Source organism: Hyperoodon ampullatus (genome assembly GCF_949752795.1).
Source record: "Hyperoodon ampullatus genome assembly, chromosome: 5".
NCBI classification, from domain to species: domain Eukaryota; kingdom Metazoa; phylum Chordata; class Mammalia; order Artiodactyla; family Ziphiidae; genus Hyperoodon; species Hyperoodon ampullatus.
This window is the reverse complement of record NC_136918.1, coordinates 33,334,602-33,349,727: the sequence shown is the minus strand read 5'-3', so window position 1 is coordinate 33,349,727 and position 15,126 is coordinate 33,334,602. Positions and strand designations below refer to the sequence as shown.

At 50.6% G+C, this 15,126-nt stretch overlaps 1 protein-coding gene across 2 annotated transcripts in view; it reads left to right on the top strand.

The window, feature by feature from the left end:
* Window positions 1-289: 289 nt before the first annotated feature.
* Window positions 290-15,126, top strand: part of ITGB5 (integrin subunit beta 5) — a gene marked incomplete at its 5' end in the record, with an annotated part of 107,326 nt that continues 92,489 nt past the window's right edge. For both annotated transcript variants that reach the window (XM_079704556.1, XM_079704557.1), the window contains 2 exons: window positions 290-409; window positions 9,816-9,901. In XM_079704556.1, coding sequence (XP_079560682.1) covers window positions 340-409; window positions 9,816-9,901 — 156 coding nt within the window. The remainder of the gene's footprint in view (window positions 410-9,815; window positions 9,902-15,126) is intronic.

The following is a 15,126-nucleotide window of genomic DNA, read 5'->3' as shown; positions in this document are numbered from 1 at the left end:
GCGGGCCAGAGGGAGGAAGAAAAGGGAAGGGGCGGAGGCGACGGGCACAGTGTACCGGCGCGCGGGGGGACCTCAGCCCGCGGTGCGTCCCGGAGCCGGAGTCCTCCCTGCACAGAGCCGCCCGCCGGGACTGTCCCGAGCGGCGACACCCCGGGCGTCCCGGCCGGGGAGCCGGCGCAGCGGCGGCCCCGGGACTCGGCGGCAAGCGCTGCGGGAGGGATGGTGGCGGCGGGGCGCGGGCCAGCGCAGCCGCCCCCGCCTCCCGCCAGGCCGCGGCCCCCGGCCCCCCGCCCCCGCGGAGTCCGCCGCCCGCGCCGCAGCTGAGCCGGGCGCCCCACCATGCCGCGGGCCCCCGCGTCCCTGTACGCCTGCCTCCTCGGGCTCTGCACGCTCGTGCCCCGGCTCCCAGGTAAGCCGTGCCGCTGGTGGTGCAAAGAAACTTTGTGGCGCCCGGAGCCGCCCTTGGCGTCTCGGAGGGGCAGGGCCCCAGGCCGTTGTCTGAAGGTGGGAGGCATCCTCGGGGCACTCCCAGGTGGCGAGCCGCTGGGGACGGCCCGGTGGGGGGCTTCCGAACTGCTTGCACCACCCCGCGCGCGGCCCGCCGCAGCCCCGCAGGGCTGTCGTCGGCCTCCGGTCCCCTCCCGGGCGAGGAGGAGCCTTCCTGAGTAAACAGCCCTGCCCGTCTGCTGACCCAGCCCGCGAGCGCCCGCGCCCATTGCGCGGGGGGGGGGGCCTCCGCCAGCCCCGCGTCGGGATCTGGGCTCTGCACTCCCGGCACAAAGCGGCCCTTGTGGCCGGCCGGGGGCGGCCGGGCTGCTGGGAGGCGGCGAGTGATGCCGCCGGTACCCTGGTCCCGGGGAGACGAAGGGCAGCTGGAGGCGCGTGACCCGGAGTCTTCGCTGGAGCCAAAGCGTGGGGGCCAGGGCTACTCCCGAGGGCTAGTCTCCTGGAAACGCGGGTGTTCAGGCCCTCGTAGCGAATCCTAGAGTTTCACCACGCCTAGGCCAGCCGCCTTCCTTTAAAGATGTAACCCCCTCTTTCCTCCCCCAAGCCCTCGCATACCCGAGGGGAGACCTGCGTCCCAAACCACAGCCCCACCGGGGAACCAAGCCCCAGCTGGAACATCCCGATCTGATTCCTTCTGCCTGGCTTTATCCCGGAGTTTACAAACACCCCGTGCAGCACGCTCCCTTAATTCTGGAGGATTGATTGTGGAACGGAGGGCAGGGGGTGTGCAGTTGCACTCGCGCGATACTGCCCTGGGCCGGCGGCTGCGTGAGGAGCCCTCAGTTACCTGCTTTAAGTTTTCGGAGTTGGGAGGGGGCTGGATGTGGTAATTGGGAGGCCGCAGCTGAGGGATGCTCTGTTGGGCTCTGGGGCTGCCAGGCAGATGAGCTACCGCCAACCCCACCCCCCCACCCCGCCCCGCCAAAAGCAAGAAGCTCCAAACTTTGTCCTTTCCCGTAGGAGATCATTGTGTTGGGGTGCTCAATTCACTTTCAAGCCCGAGATTCTTGATTGCTCTCGTGAAGCAAATGTCTGGCTGCGAGGGAGGGAAGGACTGTCCCCTGCCGTGTCTCATTTACATGAAGGCAGTGGAGGTTTCTGTCTGAGAGAGAGGAGAGGTCTGGGCAAACAAAAACTTTCTTCAGGGCCTAATTCAAACTTATTACTGTAGCAGGTTTCTTTTTTCACTGCAGAGCTTGGGGTAGATCACCGGTTTCCAAACACCCATCTGGCAACCAGTGCCCATTGCTGATGTTTTCATGGGTCCCCAGGGAAAGGCAAAGAGAAGGCTGTATCCTGTGTCACACACAGGAGTATATCATTGCCAACAGCCCCCTGCTTCCCAAGGACTGTCCTCTAATTTGAAATTATGTCTTTTTTATTTTTGGTGGGAAAACTTCTTTTAATAATCTGTAATGATAATAGAGAGTAGGTTTTCATTTTGAGCAAAAGAAAAAATCTGGCAATCCTATATACATTTTAGCTTCTCTTTTTGTTTTCTTTTTAAATCATAATGATCCTAATAATCTGTGAAATCCAAAAGTTTGGGAACTGCTGAAGGAGATGACTTCTTAGTTTCCTTACAGTTTGACATTCGGATTCTAGTAAAACCTTAAATACTTCCAGTTGCAAATAATTCTTTCAATACATTATTTTCCATTTGCGTTGTGATTTCTGTTTTTCAAAGTTTGTATACATCTTTCATCTGTGTGTTTAATCCAGCAGGAAACAGACTTCTAATTTAAGGGGTCTCACTTCAAACAAGTCCCTGGCAGGCTGACAACCCCCATCCCAGGGTTATCTGCTCTCCTTATTATCCCCTTGCCGAGGGCCTCCAGACAGGACCTGAAGATATGGTCTTCCCACATAACCAGGGAAGGGTTTCTCTGGGGTGAGGCCCTTGATCTCTACTAAGAAGGAGGGAGGAGTGTGGCATTGATCGGGCTGCGGAACTGGAGTCATGCTTGCTATCATTGTTTATCAAAAGGAAAAAAATCAAATGTTCTTCTGGTGAATGTCCTGCACGTTAGAATGCTCGAAATCCTAGGAGAGCCCTTTATCCTATTTACTGCACTGCTGTTGGCAGCCCTCCCTCCCCCCATGATTCTGTGGTCTATGCTGGGGCTGTTGGAATTTGGCCTTGGGTTTGCAGCCCTCCTCAGGTAACCAGGCAAAGGTTCAGAAATGCAAACAGGCGGTTTGGTGCGTCGGCTGCTGTTTACCCTAGGTATTTACACTTTAGTGCCATCACCCTTGAATTAGGGGGACTTTCAATAAAGGGGATTGAGGCAGAAGAGGGCAGGGCCTAATTAGCTCTAATTAGTATTCCTCTCTTGCTTGTTCTCCATGCTCATTTAGCTACTGAGGCAACGGAGAATTAAAATATCTAAGTAGTTGGCAGAAGGCCCTTTGTGCCTGCCTACCCTGGTAACTACTTTTTCTCCTCCAGCCAGCTCATGGAAACATTCTGAGAAGTTTTAACCTCGTGTGGGACGATTACACAGTACTTAAATGATGGTGGCCCTTTCACGTGGCGGTGTGCAGCTGTGTTAATGGGGTGGGGTCGCTTCACAGGTATTTTCAGTTGGTTGGGGCGGAGGGCTTCTTTCCCGTTGGAATGGGATTAATGGCCTTTATAAATGTAAAGGAACACTTTATTTATAGGTGCCCATTTGTTTGTGAGGCTGCTGCTTCTGTTGGATGCAGGATTTGATTCCTGGGCCACATGGTGAAAAGTTTGCTCCCAGACAGGGCTTGACACCTCCCCTGTGGCGGATGCTTGAGGCAGGGCTGTAGAGTGACCCTCCCCACTTCCAGGCTGGTTCGCTACTCCCCCGCCCCCCAGAGTTTTTCAGAGATGGTTGCTTGTTTCTTGTAGAGTTATTCTCAACTCTCGCTCAGTGATCCTGTTAAAACTCAAGTTAGATCGTGTCGCTGTGCTTCAAACCCTCCAGTGGCTTCCGGAAGTCCTGCCAGTGTCCTGCCAGGCTCTCCATGAACGCCCCCTGCCCCCCGTGCCTCTCACCACTTCCCCTCATGCACTTCAGTCCAGCACCGAGGGCCTCGTTGTCTTCGAGCTCAGCTGCAGGCCTTCCCTCTGCCTGGAATGGTCTCCCTGCAGATCTCTGCACGGTGGGCCGCCTCCACCCCCCCACTCCCCCCCAGCCTTTTCTCAGTGTCTCCAGCTCAGCCAGAGCTGCAGCCTCCTGCCCCACATTCTTCCTGTCTCCTTGCCTTCCTTGATTTTTCTCCCTAGCACTTATCACCATCGAATGCACTTCCTTATCTGGCTTATTGTCCATCTTCTCTTCTGAGCATTCTGCCCCTCACCAGGACGAAAGCTCCGTGAGGGCAGGGAGTTTTGTCCGTTCTATTTGACACTGTGTCCTCTGTGCCTAGAACAGTGCCTGACTCATACTTGTTGAATGAATGGATGAACATGAGTCTTGGTACTGTGTGTGTGTGTTGGAGGCGGAGTGTCCCATCCTTACCTCCTTGCCTCCTTCTACAACTCGCTTTGAGGTCAGGGACTCTCATTATTTCCTCATTATTAGGAGGAAACATTCATCGTGCGAGGGAGAGAACTCATTTGAGTGTGTCAAGATTTTTTGAGCTGGAATCTATGATAGAGGCCATTTAGTCCACCCCTGGAATTGTTTGCAGGAAGATGCTGAGGCCAGGAAAGGTTAACTGACTTGTAGTCAATAAGCCAATAATCTTTCGTGCCAGGATATCCTTTTCCTCAACCCATGACTCCAGCCCAAATGTCCCGTCCTCTGTGAAGCCTTGTTTGCATCCCTCGGGTGGTGCAGAGTTGGCCTCTCCTTCCCTTGCTCTCATAGCGTATTCTGTCTGTTAGAGAGACTGGGGGCTGCCTCTTCTGCTACGTGGTGAATTGCCGGGTCTCACTTACCTTTAGGTCCCTGATACAGACACAATGATTGGTACTCTTTTGAGTCCTCCCCGCCCGGCCACTCCTACCATGGTTTCAATGACCTTAAAAACAAAAACCTCAGCTTTCTAAACTTGTAAAACAATTTTAGTTACAGAAAAATTGAGAAGGTAGTATAGAGAGTTCCCATGTGCCTCACTTCCAATTCTGCCTATTATTTACATCTTTGTAACAAACATGCCATAACCACATCAATATGTTATTATTAACGAAAATCCAGGGCTCCTTAGTTGCGGCATGTAGGATCTAGCTCCCTGACCAGGGATTGAATCCACATCCCCGGCATTGGAAGGCAGATTCTTTTTTTTTTTTTTTTTTTTTTTTGCGGTACGCGGGCCTCTCACTGTTGTGGCCTCTCCCGTTGCGGAGCACAGGCTCCGGACGCGCAGGCTCAGCGGCCATGGCTCACGGGCCCAGTCGCTCCGCGGCCTGTGGGATCCTCCCGGACCGAGGCACGAACCCGTGTCCCCTGCATTGGCAGGCGGACTCCCAACCACTGCGCCACCAGGGAAGCCCAAGGAAGGCAGATTCTTAACCACTGTGCCACCAGGGAAGTCCCCAGTTGTCTTTTTAAAAATAAATTTTTGAATAGGTAATATATTCACATGCTTTTTTAAAGCATAACAAGTGTAGGGTGAGAGATCTCTTTTCCATTCTTGTTGCCCGTTAGTCTGGGACATTGCCCCGACCCCCTTCCCTGCTCAGACCATCCCTGTCAGTTTCTTATGGATCTATAGTGTTTTCTGTACATTTATTACAAATCTCCCTCCCCCTGTTTTATTGAAAGGCAGCACTAAACACACTGTTCTGTACCTTGCCTTTTCTGTTAACTTAGCGATAAGTATATCCGAGTGAGCTTCATATCAGTATGCAGGGAATAGGGAGCATGCACATTCTTTTTTAAAGCCACGTAGTATTCTAGTGTTTGAATTGGTGTTTTTAAAAAAAAAAAAGTCATATCTGTAAAGCCGACGTTGTCGTGTGTTTTTGCAGATGTCTGCTGTTCAGAAAGGCAGTAAAGATATAAACAAGACAGATTCTTCCTAGGGTGTATTTACACTTCATGGTAACATCTTTAGACTGATGACTCTTTAATTGCTAGAATGAGCACTGGAAAGACTTTGTCACACGTGGGGATTGTGGTTCAGGGCATGGGGAGAGGCACTCCAGTGCCTTACCACTTCCCCGCCCCCTCCCGAACAAGAATGATGAAATGTTTTTATTTTCTGTTGTCTTGAAAACAATGAGTAAAATGTAATTCGGGATTGTGTTTCTCTCACCTAGCTGGAGGAGGGTGCAGGCAGGAAGGGTTGGATTAGGAGAAACATTTCATGCATCTTGAAGGAAGAATCGACCAGACATGGCGGCTGCCTGGATATGACTGATGACAGGCAAGGATGAGTCAATGAGTTTGGGAAGGAGACTGTTTTCAGATGATGGTTTGCAGTAAACCCCTGGCTTCAGAGACATTAAGGGCTGCAGGCAGTTGACATTGAGCTGGAATGGTCACTGTGCAAACAGTTACCACGAAAAGTTGTGGCCACTGTCTGGGCTGCTAGCACCTTTTACCATGACCTAGACACAACACTCTGACATTTGTGAACTGCAGCTGTTGAACGTTTTTTTCATTGCTTCCTTCCTTTGAAAATGCTATTGGTGCCAAGTGACTCATCCAGCCAAATCTAAGCTTACTGAAATATTAATAGGTGGAAAGAGGAGAGATGCCAGAGGGAGTAAGGCTGGCAGTGTGGTTCATATCAGCACACAGTGTATGCTTCTGGTTCCCTGAGTTCCTGGCTGCTACCTGGTCCCTGGCAGACTGTGAGCTCCTGGGGAGCAAGGCCTGGGTCATTCGTCTCTGTATGTCTAGCATCCCCTAGTCCAGTGCTTGGCGTTTGGGACATGCTTAGAACAGGGTTTCTTGAATTTTAATGTGTCCCAACAGCAACCTAATTTTAGTTTTATATTTAAAGTAAATTTTTAATTTTTTTTTTTTTTTTCGGTATGCGGGCCTCTCACTGTCGTGGCCTCTCCCGTTGTGGAGCGCAGGCTCAGTGGCCATGGCTCACGGGCCCAGTCGCTCCACGGCATGTGGGATCTCCCCGGACCGGGGTACGAACCCGTGTCCCCTGCATCGGCAGGCGGACTCTCAACCACTGCGCCACCAGGGAAGCCCAAATTTTTAATTTTTATACGATTTTTAAAGGTTACTTTCCATTTACAGTTACTACAAATTATAGCAATGTGATTATAGAGGAATCATTTTGAGTGCAGGGAAACTACTTTACTATATTGCATGTGAATATGTAAGAGTAACAGAAACAATTAAGGATGACAAATATTTTATAGCTGTTCAGTATGTTTTCATACCAGATGCCTGTCATATCCTTGTAGCCTCTTCAGGATTATGTCCAAGGTCTTTCAGGCTGACAAAGCAGAAGACCAGAGCCCAGTCTGATATGGGTCAGAACGGAGGAGCCCTTAATGCTGTGAACCCTAGACCCCCGACCCAAGGTCCCAGAGCTCAGTGATGAGGCCCTGGTATTTAGAAAGTGGTGTTTGTGAATTTATGTTGATTAGGGCAGAGACATAAATGAGACATCCAATCTCAAATTCCTTTCTGACTGAGGGCCTGTTGGACTTCTCTCCTCCAGAGGACCCTGGAGCTCACTGGTCACATGGCCTGCGTCTGGGATGGTGCAGGGATCCCCAGACAGGTACCCTATGTGGGCACTTGCCAACCAGTGCCCCTTCTGACCTCTTACTTGTAGACTGGGCTCCTACTTTCAAGTCACTCTTGTTTTCTCATGTTTTCAACTGTAAAATGAGGTGACTTGACGAGCTCATGCTAAAGCATTTCTAGCTCCAGGGTTCTACAATTCCATTATTTTTATAGAAATGATTTTATACATCAAAGCAAATGACATGCCACAAGGGCCTGAGTGTGTATTTGATAAGGTTGAGGAGAGCAGGAGAAAAGTCACTTTGATTCTAGTTTTGATTTTTTTCACTCCCTCAGGTAGTGGTTTCTGACAGGTAAGGAGATTTTTTTTTCTTTTTTTCAGTTATCCACATCTGTTTATTTAATGTCAATACTTCAAGCTAAGTATTCTGGGGAATATTTTTTTTTAATTGAAGTATAGTTGATTTACAATGTTGTGTTTATTTCTGCTGTACAGCAAAGTGACTCAGGTAAGGAGATTAGACCAAAACATGGAACTGGCATTTTGAAACTTTTCCTGCCATCATTCTCTTTTTTAAACGGCTTTTAAATTTTATTATATTATATTTTATTTTAATTAATTAATTAATTAATTTATTATCCCTCCCCTCCCCCCTTATCCCTCGGTAACTATAAGTTTGTTTTCTACATCTGTAACTCTATTTCTGTTTTGTAGACAAGTTCATTTGTAGCCTTTTTTAAGATTCCACATATAAGCGATATCATATGATATTTGTCTTTCTCTGTCTGACTTACTTTACTCAGTATGACAATCTCTAGGACCATCCATGTTGCTGCAAATGGCATTATTTAAAAGGTGTTTTAAAAAGTGCCTGCCTGAAAGTCTCCAAGTGAGTGGATTCATTTTAAAATGAGAAAGGAGGTTGTCAAGGCAGGCAGGAGGCAGGCAAGCCCAACTTCCCCGTGGGCTGGATTCTAAGACCTTCTTGGTGAGTGTTTGGGACCCGGAAAGGACTCTTCCTCCTGAAATGAGGCGTGCACGGTGGTTGGTCCCAGCTTGTTTCTCCTGGAAAATGTGTTCTGAGTCCAGCACTGCACCCAGGAGGTTCTGCTGTAGGCCTGGCAGTGAGATTGTGGTCCCCCAGCTCCAGGGGTAGGCAGGGGGGTCCCAACAGGGCGATGGCTGGTGGGGAGGGTTCAGATTGGGGTCTCTGGCTGGGGAAAGCCATCATTCTCGCCCTCTGTGGGCTCCCAAAGATGCCCTGCCTTTCTTCCTAGCACCTCAGGTTCCATTCCAGCTGCCATTCTGATCCCAAATGGTATTTGTTCCCTCTAGTGTGGGGTGACACGGTGCAGCTTCCTGCATCACCCAATTTCTGTGGGTTTTCACTGCTGGTGACAGAGAAGAAGCAGAGAGTTAAAATTAGCAAATTAGGGAAATGTTACAGTTCTAAGATGTCTTACAACCAATATTACGTTGTTTTGTGGAGCTAGGGAATAGTCTCCGCCTCCCGGTGTTTTCCCCTCCACTCTCTCTTGTTAATCTCCTTGACTCTTTTTTTCCCCTTTATGGTCTGAGCCCTTCTTCCTAGGGCTGGTGGCCTTGGGTTTTTCTTTTTTCTATTTATCTGCTGTGCCCCTAGGCAATAACCAGAAGAGACCAGTAGGTCTGTTAGTGCTGTGAAGACCAAATAAAGTTATTTCTGTTCAGAGAAAAACCAACCAGTTCTGCTCTTGGTCAAAAGAAATCTGTCGGAGATGTTTCAGAAAGGAGGAAAAAGAACTGGATGCTAAGTTTCACCAAGAATGTCTTTGCTGTTGGGGGTGGGAGCTGGAGGGGGGCGTAGAGTGAGGTAGGGAGGTGGGGGAGGAGAGGGGACAAGGGCTTTAGCTTCAGTCCCACAGTTGAGCCTGCCCCGGGAGGCCCCTCCCCAGATGAACGGCACAGGGACAGGGGGTGGAGGAGGTACTGGCCTGGGCTTGAAATAAGTGACTTTTATAGCAATAAAGAAGTTTCCTTCTAATCTTAGTTTCTGATTTTATTTAAAAATCAGGGATGGATTTTGAATGTGATCAAATGCCTTTTTATTACCTCCTGAGGTGGTATGTTTTTTTCTTACTTGATCTGCTAGTAGATATATTGAATTAATGGATTTCCCATATCTTAAGCTGACATTGTATTCCTGGGATGTATTCTTCTTTAAGGGCTGTGCTGGCTTCTTTTGGTACACTGTGGATTTGATGTGACAGTACCTGATTTAGGATTTTCTTATGCCTGAAAAAGATCGATCGTTTTTTTTTTTTCTTTCCTTTTTGTACTATTTCTGTCATTTTGGCTGGACTAAGTGTACAGGGGCCTTGTTCCCCCTCAGTGAGGCAGGACCTGCTGTGTTAGGGGAGAAGGCGGTGGGAATCTAAGTGGGTGCAGCAGAAGGAATGGGAGTTGCTAACACAAGTGTGCACGTGGTGGGTGCTTCAAAAACTGTGAGTCTTTAGCTTTGGCCAGTGAGCCTTCACCTGCAGTTAGCACAGGGGCCTTGCACTCCTCAGCCTCACGGAGGTCCCCTGTTAAAAAAAAAAAGGAAGTGACTCCTCCTCCCGCCCCATTCAAAAGCCTCATGAATAGAGATTAGGGCCAGAAACTAATTGGTGCATCTTTATCTTTCTTTGAAGGTCTCAACATATGCACTAGTGGAAGTGCCACCTCATGTGAAGAATGTCTGCTAATCCACCCAAAATGTGCCTGGTGCTCCAAAGAGGTATGTGGGTGGGGGAGGGGAGGAGTGCTGTGAGGGGTTGGGGGAGGGGTGGGGAAGGGTAGGGGAGGGCGTGGGCTGCAGCACAGCACACAAGTTGACTGTGCAGAAAGTGTGCAGATTCTGCGAGTTGCCTCTTCCTCTTTCTCCCAAGGCGATGACAAAAAGAAAAGCTACATTTTTATAAGTTGGGTCTCTAGGTAGTGTTGAATGTTTTAATCCTGTTTTGGGGAAGCAAAGGTCTTCCTTCCCTTTTGTGGGGGAACCAGTTATGACTCTTCTATGGTTCTCTGCAATTTGGTAAAAGACCTGAGCTTGTGAAGCGAGTCTGTTGCATAACAATTTAAAACATGCCTGGGTGGGTGGCCTGTTGGTGGACGCCAGTCATTGTGGAGTGGCTTATCTGAGGATGAATAATATGAACTGGCCTCTGTGAAATGATTTTATCTGAAAACAATGGCTGCTGTTTCTTCAAACCCTATAGGAAGGGATGTAAGTTTGGGGTGGTGATAGGCATATTGCTATCGTAAAGCAATACAAATATCAGTCTTGGTGGGCTCATCAGGAAATATTCAATTTCTAACCCTCCTGTCTTGGGGGAAATTTCTGGGTCACTTTTCTAAACTGTTGTTAGAACCATGGAGCACAAACCCTCTTTGCACTAGTACACCATTAAAGTTATTTTTAAAAGAACCCAAGATTTGCCATTTGGGCTGGCTCAGCCTCTGCAATTCAGTGTGCGTGCCTGTCAGGAGGACCAAGGATGGCTCCTGGGAGGCCAGACCTCTTCGCCATGATGCAGCTCCAGAAGTCTAGGGACTTCTTTGGCCTATCATGGCTAAAAACAATCATGTGGGGATCCCCTACTAGATGCCACACACTTCGTATATTGTATCTCTAATCCGCATGACAGCTCTGTCAGGTGGGTGGCAATACACCCGTATTACTGATGAAAATCTCAGTCTCAGAGAGTTGAAGTGACTGTTTCAAGGCAACACCATGTTCCAAAGCTAGGGTTTGAGTCTGGCTTCCTGGACTTCTGAGCCCAGGCTCTCTCTTGTAGGCTACACTGCCTCTTCCATGTGACTATTCTGAATTTTTTCTAGTAGAGAGTAAGATTACTAAACGAGCTACTTTGAGAGAGGACTCTTCCCAACATATGCACCCCTCGTATTTGTGCTTAATTGTACTGTCTTTGTTATCAACTTTCTTTAAAACCTTTCACTGGCTCCCTATGACCTGCATGACAAATCCAAGTTCTGTAGCCCCTGCCTGCCTCCCCGCCTTCATCCCTTGCTTGCCCCCAACACTTTAGCCCCAGGGAATGACTCGAAGGTCCCCAGAGAGCCCTGACTGATGAACACCCTCATGGTTTTCCCTGTGCTGCTGCTGCTCCTGCAGGGCCTTCCCGGCTTTCCCCTCCTTTCCCTGACCAACACCTTGTCTTCAGTTTTCAAGAGTTAGTTCAGGGGCTTCCGTGGTGGCGCAGTGGTTAAGAATCTGCCTGCCAATGCAGGGGACACGGGTTCGAGCCCTGGTCCAGGAAGATCCCACATGCCATGGAGCGACCAAGCCCGTGCGCCATAACTACTGAGCCTGCGCTCTAGAGCCCGCAAGCCACAACTACTGAACCTGCATGCCACAACTACTGAAGCCCATGCGCCTAGAGCCCGTGCTCCACAACAAGAGAAGCCACCGCACTGAGAAGCCTGTGCACCTCAACGAAGAGTAGCCCCTGCTCACTGCAACTAGAGAAAGCCCGCGCGCAGCAATGAAGACCCAACGCAGCCAAAAAAAAGAAAAAGTTAGTTCAAGACTCATCTACTCCGTGAAAACTTCCATGGTTTTCCCCCAGACACATCTGTCTGTCCACCCAACCATCTGTCCATCCATCTGTCCAACCATCCATCTGTTCATCCATCCATCCATCTGAAATTAGAATGTAAGCTCCTTCCACCAGAATGTTATGGCAGCGGTTTTATCTGGTTTCTTCACTGCTGGATCCCCCACACCCTGACTGGTGCCTGGCACATAGTAGTTGCTCAGTAAGGTTGATGGAAGGATTTCACTGAGTGGCTGTTTATTACGTGTCTGCACGTACAGGCCGTGACCACCTCTGTCTCCCCTGTAGTCTGTCCTCCTTCCGTCGCACTTACAGCCTCTTATTCTGTGCATTTGTTTTCATGCCTGCTTCCAATTAAACCATCATCTCCGTGAAAATCTTTGTCTTATTCATCTTCAGATCTGGCCAAGAATCTGGCAGGAATTCATATTTGATAAAAGAGGCCTGCTAAAAAGACATGGAGTTAGAAAACGAAAGTTTAAATCTCAGTTTTGCCATGATTTATTGTCACTTTCTCGGTATGTACAATGAAGACGACAGTTCTCACCCTCCAGCATTTTGGGAGTACAAAGTGAGATCAGTTCACGAGAGGGCTTGCGGATGGGACTGCTGAGTAACCAAGCCTCCTGAGCCTTGTCATCTACGGCTATTTTCTAGTGGAATGTGGGCAGTGGGATCAGGAAGCCGGGCTGGATTGTCTACTTTAGGTCTCTTCCGTTCCTGTGCTAGTACTTCCCAAGTCTGACATCCCGATACTAGTAGTGACTGATGTTATCTCGCGGAGCATATCATTGTCCTGGCCCACACCTGGGTTCCCTCTGTGCTTATAGCCCCAATCTTGGCTGAAGAACCTCCTGTGATGCCTGCACGGGAATGCGGCTTCCCATCCTCTTGGGAGGTGAACTTTCCCCATGGCCTGAGTGTGTTTCAGAGAGCTGGGTTTGGGGCATTCAGGAATAGTTTTGATCAACCCCTGCCCCTTAGCAAGACAGGATAAGTGTGGCCGAGTGCCTTAACAGTGAATCCTGGGACATCAGCACAGAAGTGAGGTTTCTGTCAAGAGCACGTGACGTGTGTGCGCTGGAGGGCCGGTGCCGAGTGGAGGGCCAGGGAGGGCCAGGTCCGTAACTAGTGTGTTCCCGTGGATGCTGATCCGCCACCAGCCGCCCTGTGACTGCATACCACCACAGATTAACCCCCAAACACATTCTGTCAGGAGCCCGCTGCTCCAGATCCCACAGTGGCTTCCTTATTTATTTGGGGTGGGGGTGGGGACGTCTTATTCTGCATTTAACACTGCTTGTAACCTAATTCCATCTCCTCTCCCCAGTCCCCCCTCCCGTCACTGTATTCTCCCACCGGTGTGGCCTTTGAGTCAGCCAGTGCCCTCACACACCCCCCGCCACCCGCCATCCACACTTCATGCTGATTCTGTCTGCCTGCGTCTGCTGCATGGCCCCGTTAACGTGGCTCTCCTGTCTTCATTTTCTAACTGTGGCTTCATTTTCCCTGGTGGCTTTAGACAAGGGGTCCCCAAGCTCTGGGCCACGGACCGGTACTGGTCTGTGGCCTATTAGGAACCTGGCCGCACAGCAGGAGGTGAGCGGCGGGCCAGCGAGCGAAGCTTCATCAGCCGCTCCCCATCGCTCCCCATCGCTCCCCATCGCTCGCAGTACCGCCTGAGCCATCCCCCCCCGCCCCCCGTCCATGGAAAAATTGTCTTCCACGAAACCGGTCCCTGGTGGCAAAAAGGCTGGGGACAGCTGCTTTATTTTTTTTTAAATGTGTTTGGGGATTTAAAAAAAAATTTTATTTGTTTTTGGCTGCGTTGGGTCTTCGTTGCTGCATGCAGGCTTTCTCTAGTTGCAGTGAGCGGGGGCTACTCTTCATTGTGGTGCGCGGGCTTCTCATTGTGGTGGCCTCTCTTGTTGCGGAGGAGCACGGGCTCTAGGTGTGCGGGCTTCAGTAGTTGCAGCACGCGGGCTCAGTAGTTGGGGCACATGGGCCCTAGAGCGCACGGGTTTCAGTAGTTGCGACGCATGGGCTCAGTAATGGCGCACGGGCTTATTTGCTCCACGGCATGTGGGATCTTCCCGGATCAGGGCTCGAACTGTGTCCCTTGCATTGGCAGGCAGATTCTTAACCACTGCGCCACCAGCGAAGTCCCGGCACCTTTGCTTTAGACCTTACCCTCTGGCTTCAAGACCAGAGTTGCCAGACTCTCCCTTACCCTAGATGAGGATGTGGAGGGGATGCGGCTGGTCTTTACCACACAGCTCAGCTCCTGTCTCCTATCCTTCATCACAGCCCTGGGCTGTTCTCGGCCAGCTTGAACACTCCCTGTGCCATTTGTACTGCACGGCGTAAAACATACAGCAAACTCCGGCAGCTTATTATCTATTTTGTCCTTCATTTTTTAAAAGTAGACATTTGCCTCTGCTCTAAGAGAGTAAGTTTCACAACCCAGCTGGCTGTGGAGAGACGTGTGCGGGGAAGAATGTGTGTGAATGCTTTTATGGCAAGGCCTCGGGACAGCCCATGTTATTTCCACTCACATTTTCTCACCTAAAACCAGTTACATCCCTCAGTCTAAGTGCAGTAGGAGCTGGGAGACTTAATCTAGCTGTGTGCTGGGGAGGAAGGGGGAAACGACTTTGTGGACCAGCAGCCTGTGCCGGGGGCAGGGAGGCCAGCGTGCTGGACAGAGGACAAGGTTTGGGGAGAAGTGGGCGGGGCTGAAGGACTGGCATGTGGTCCCCCCGGCCCCGCACGGGAAGCAGGGTTGTGGGAGCCCCGGTGGAGGCAGAGGCAGACAGGGTGATGGCACTCAGGGTTGGGAGTGAGGGAGGCTCCTGAGGTGTGAACGTGAGCCAGCCTGAGGCCATGTTGCCGTGAGCGGTCCAGGCTGCTGTGAAACCAGAGGGAGAAGGACCGGGCAGGCATGGCCACCCTGTGGAATCCAGCGGGACAAGAACAGGGAGGCCTGGGGCGCTTGGATGGTGGATGTAGGGGCAGACGTGGGAGGAGATGGGGAACCTGGGCCGCGGGGAAGGGTCTTTGCCTTGGAGGTGGACGTGGAGAGAAGGAATGAAGGGGTCAGTAGGACTGGAGGCGGGAATGTGAGGAAGGAGACAGAGGAGAGGCTGGGAAGCAAGACCGGCCGCCTGGGCCTTCTGGGAGATTAGCGTGGTGGGGAAAGGAGAGGGAGGGCGCATGACCTGTAGTCTCCTTTGAGCTGGGAAGGAATGAAAAACATAAGCGTCCGCCCCAGCTCACAATAAAATACAGATCTATGAGAGAACATCTCTTTGCGGTCCTGAAAGGAAGCATCTCGGCCTGTTGCAGGTGCTTCATGAACATTTGTCCAGTGCATTAAGTGAGCCGA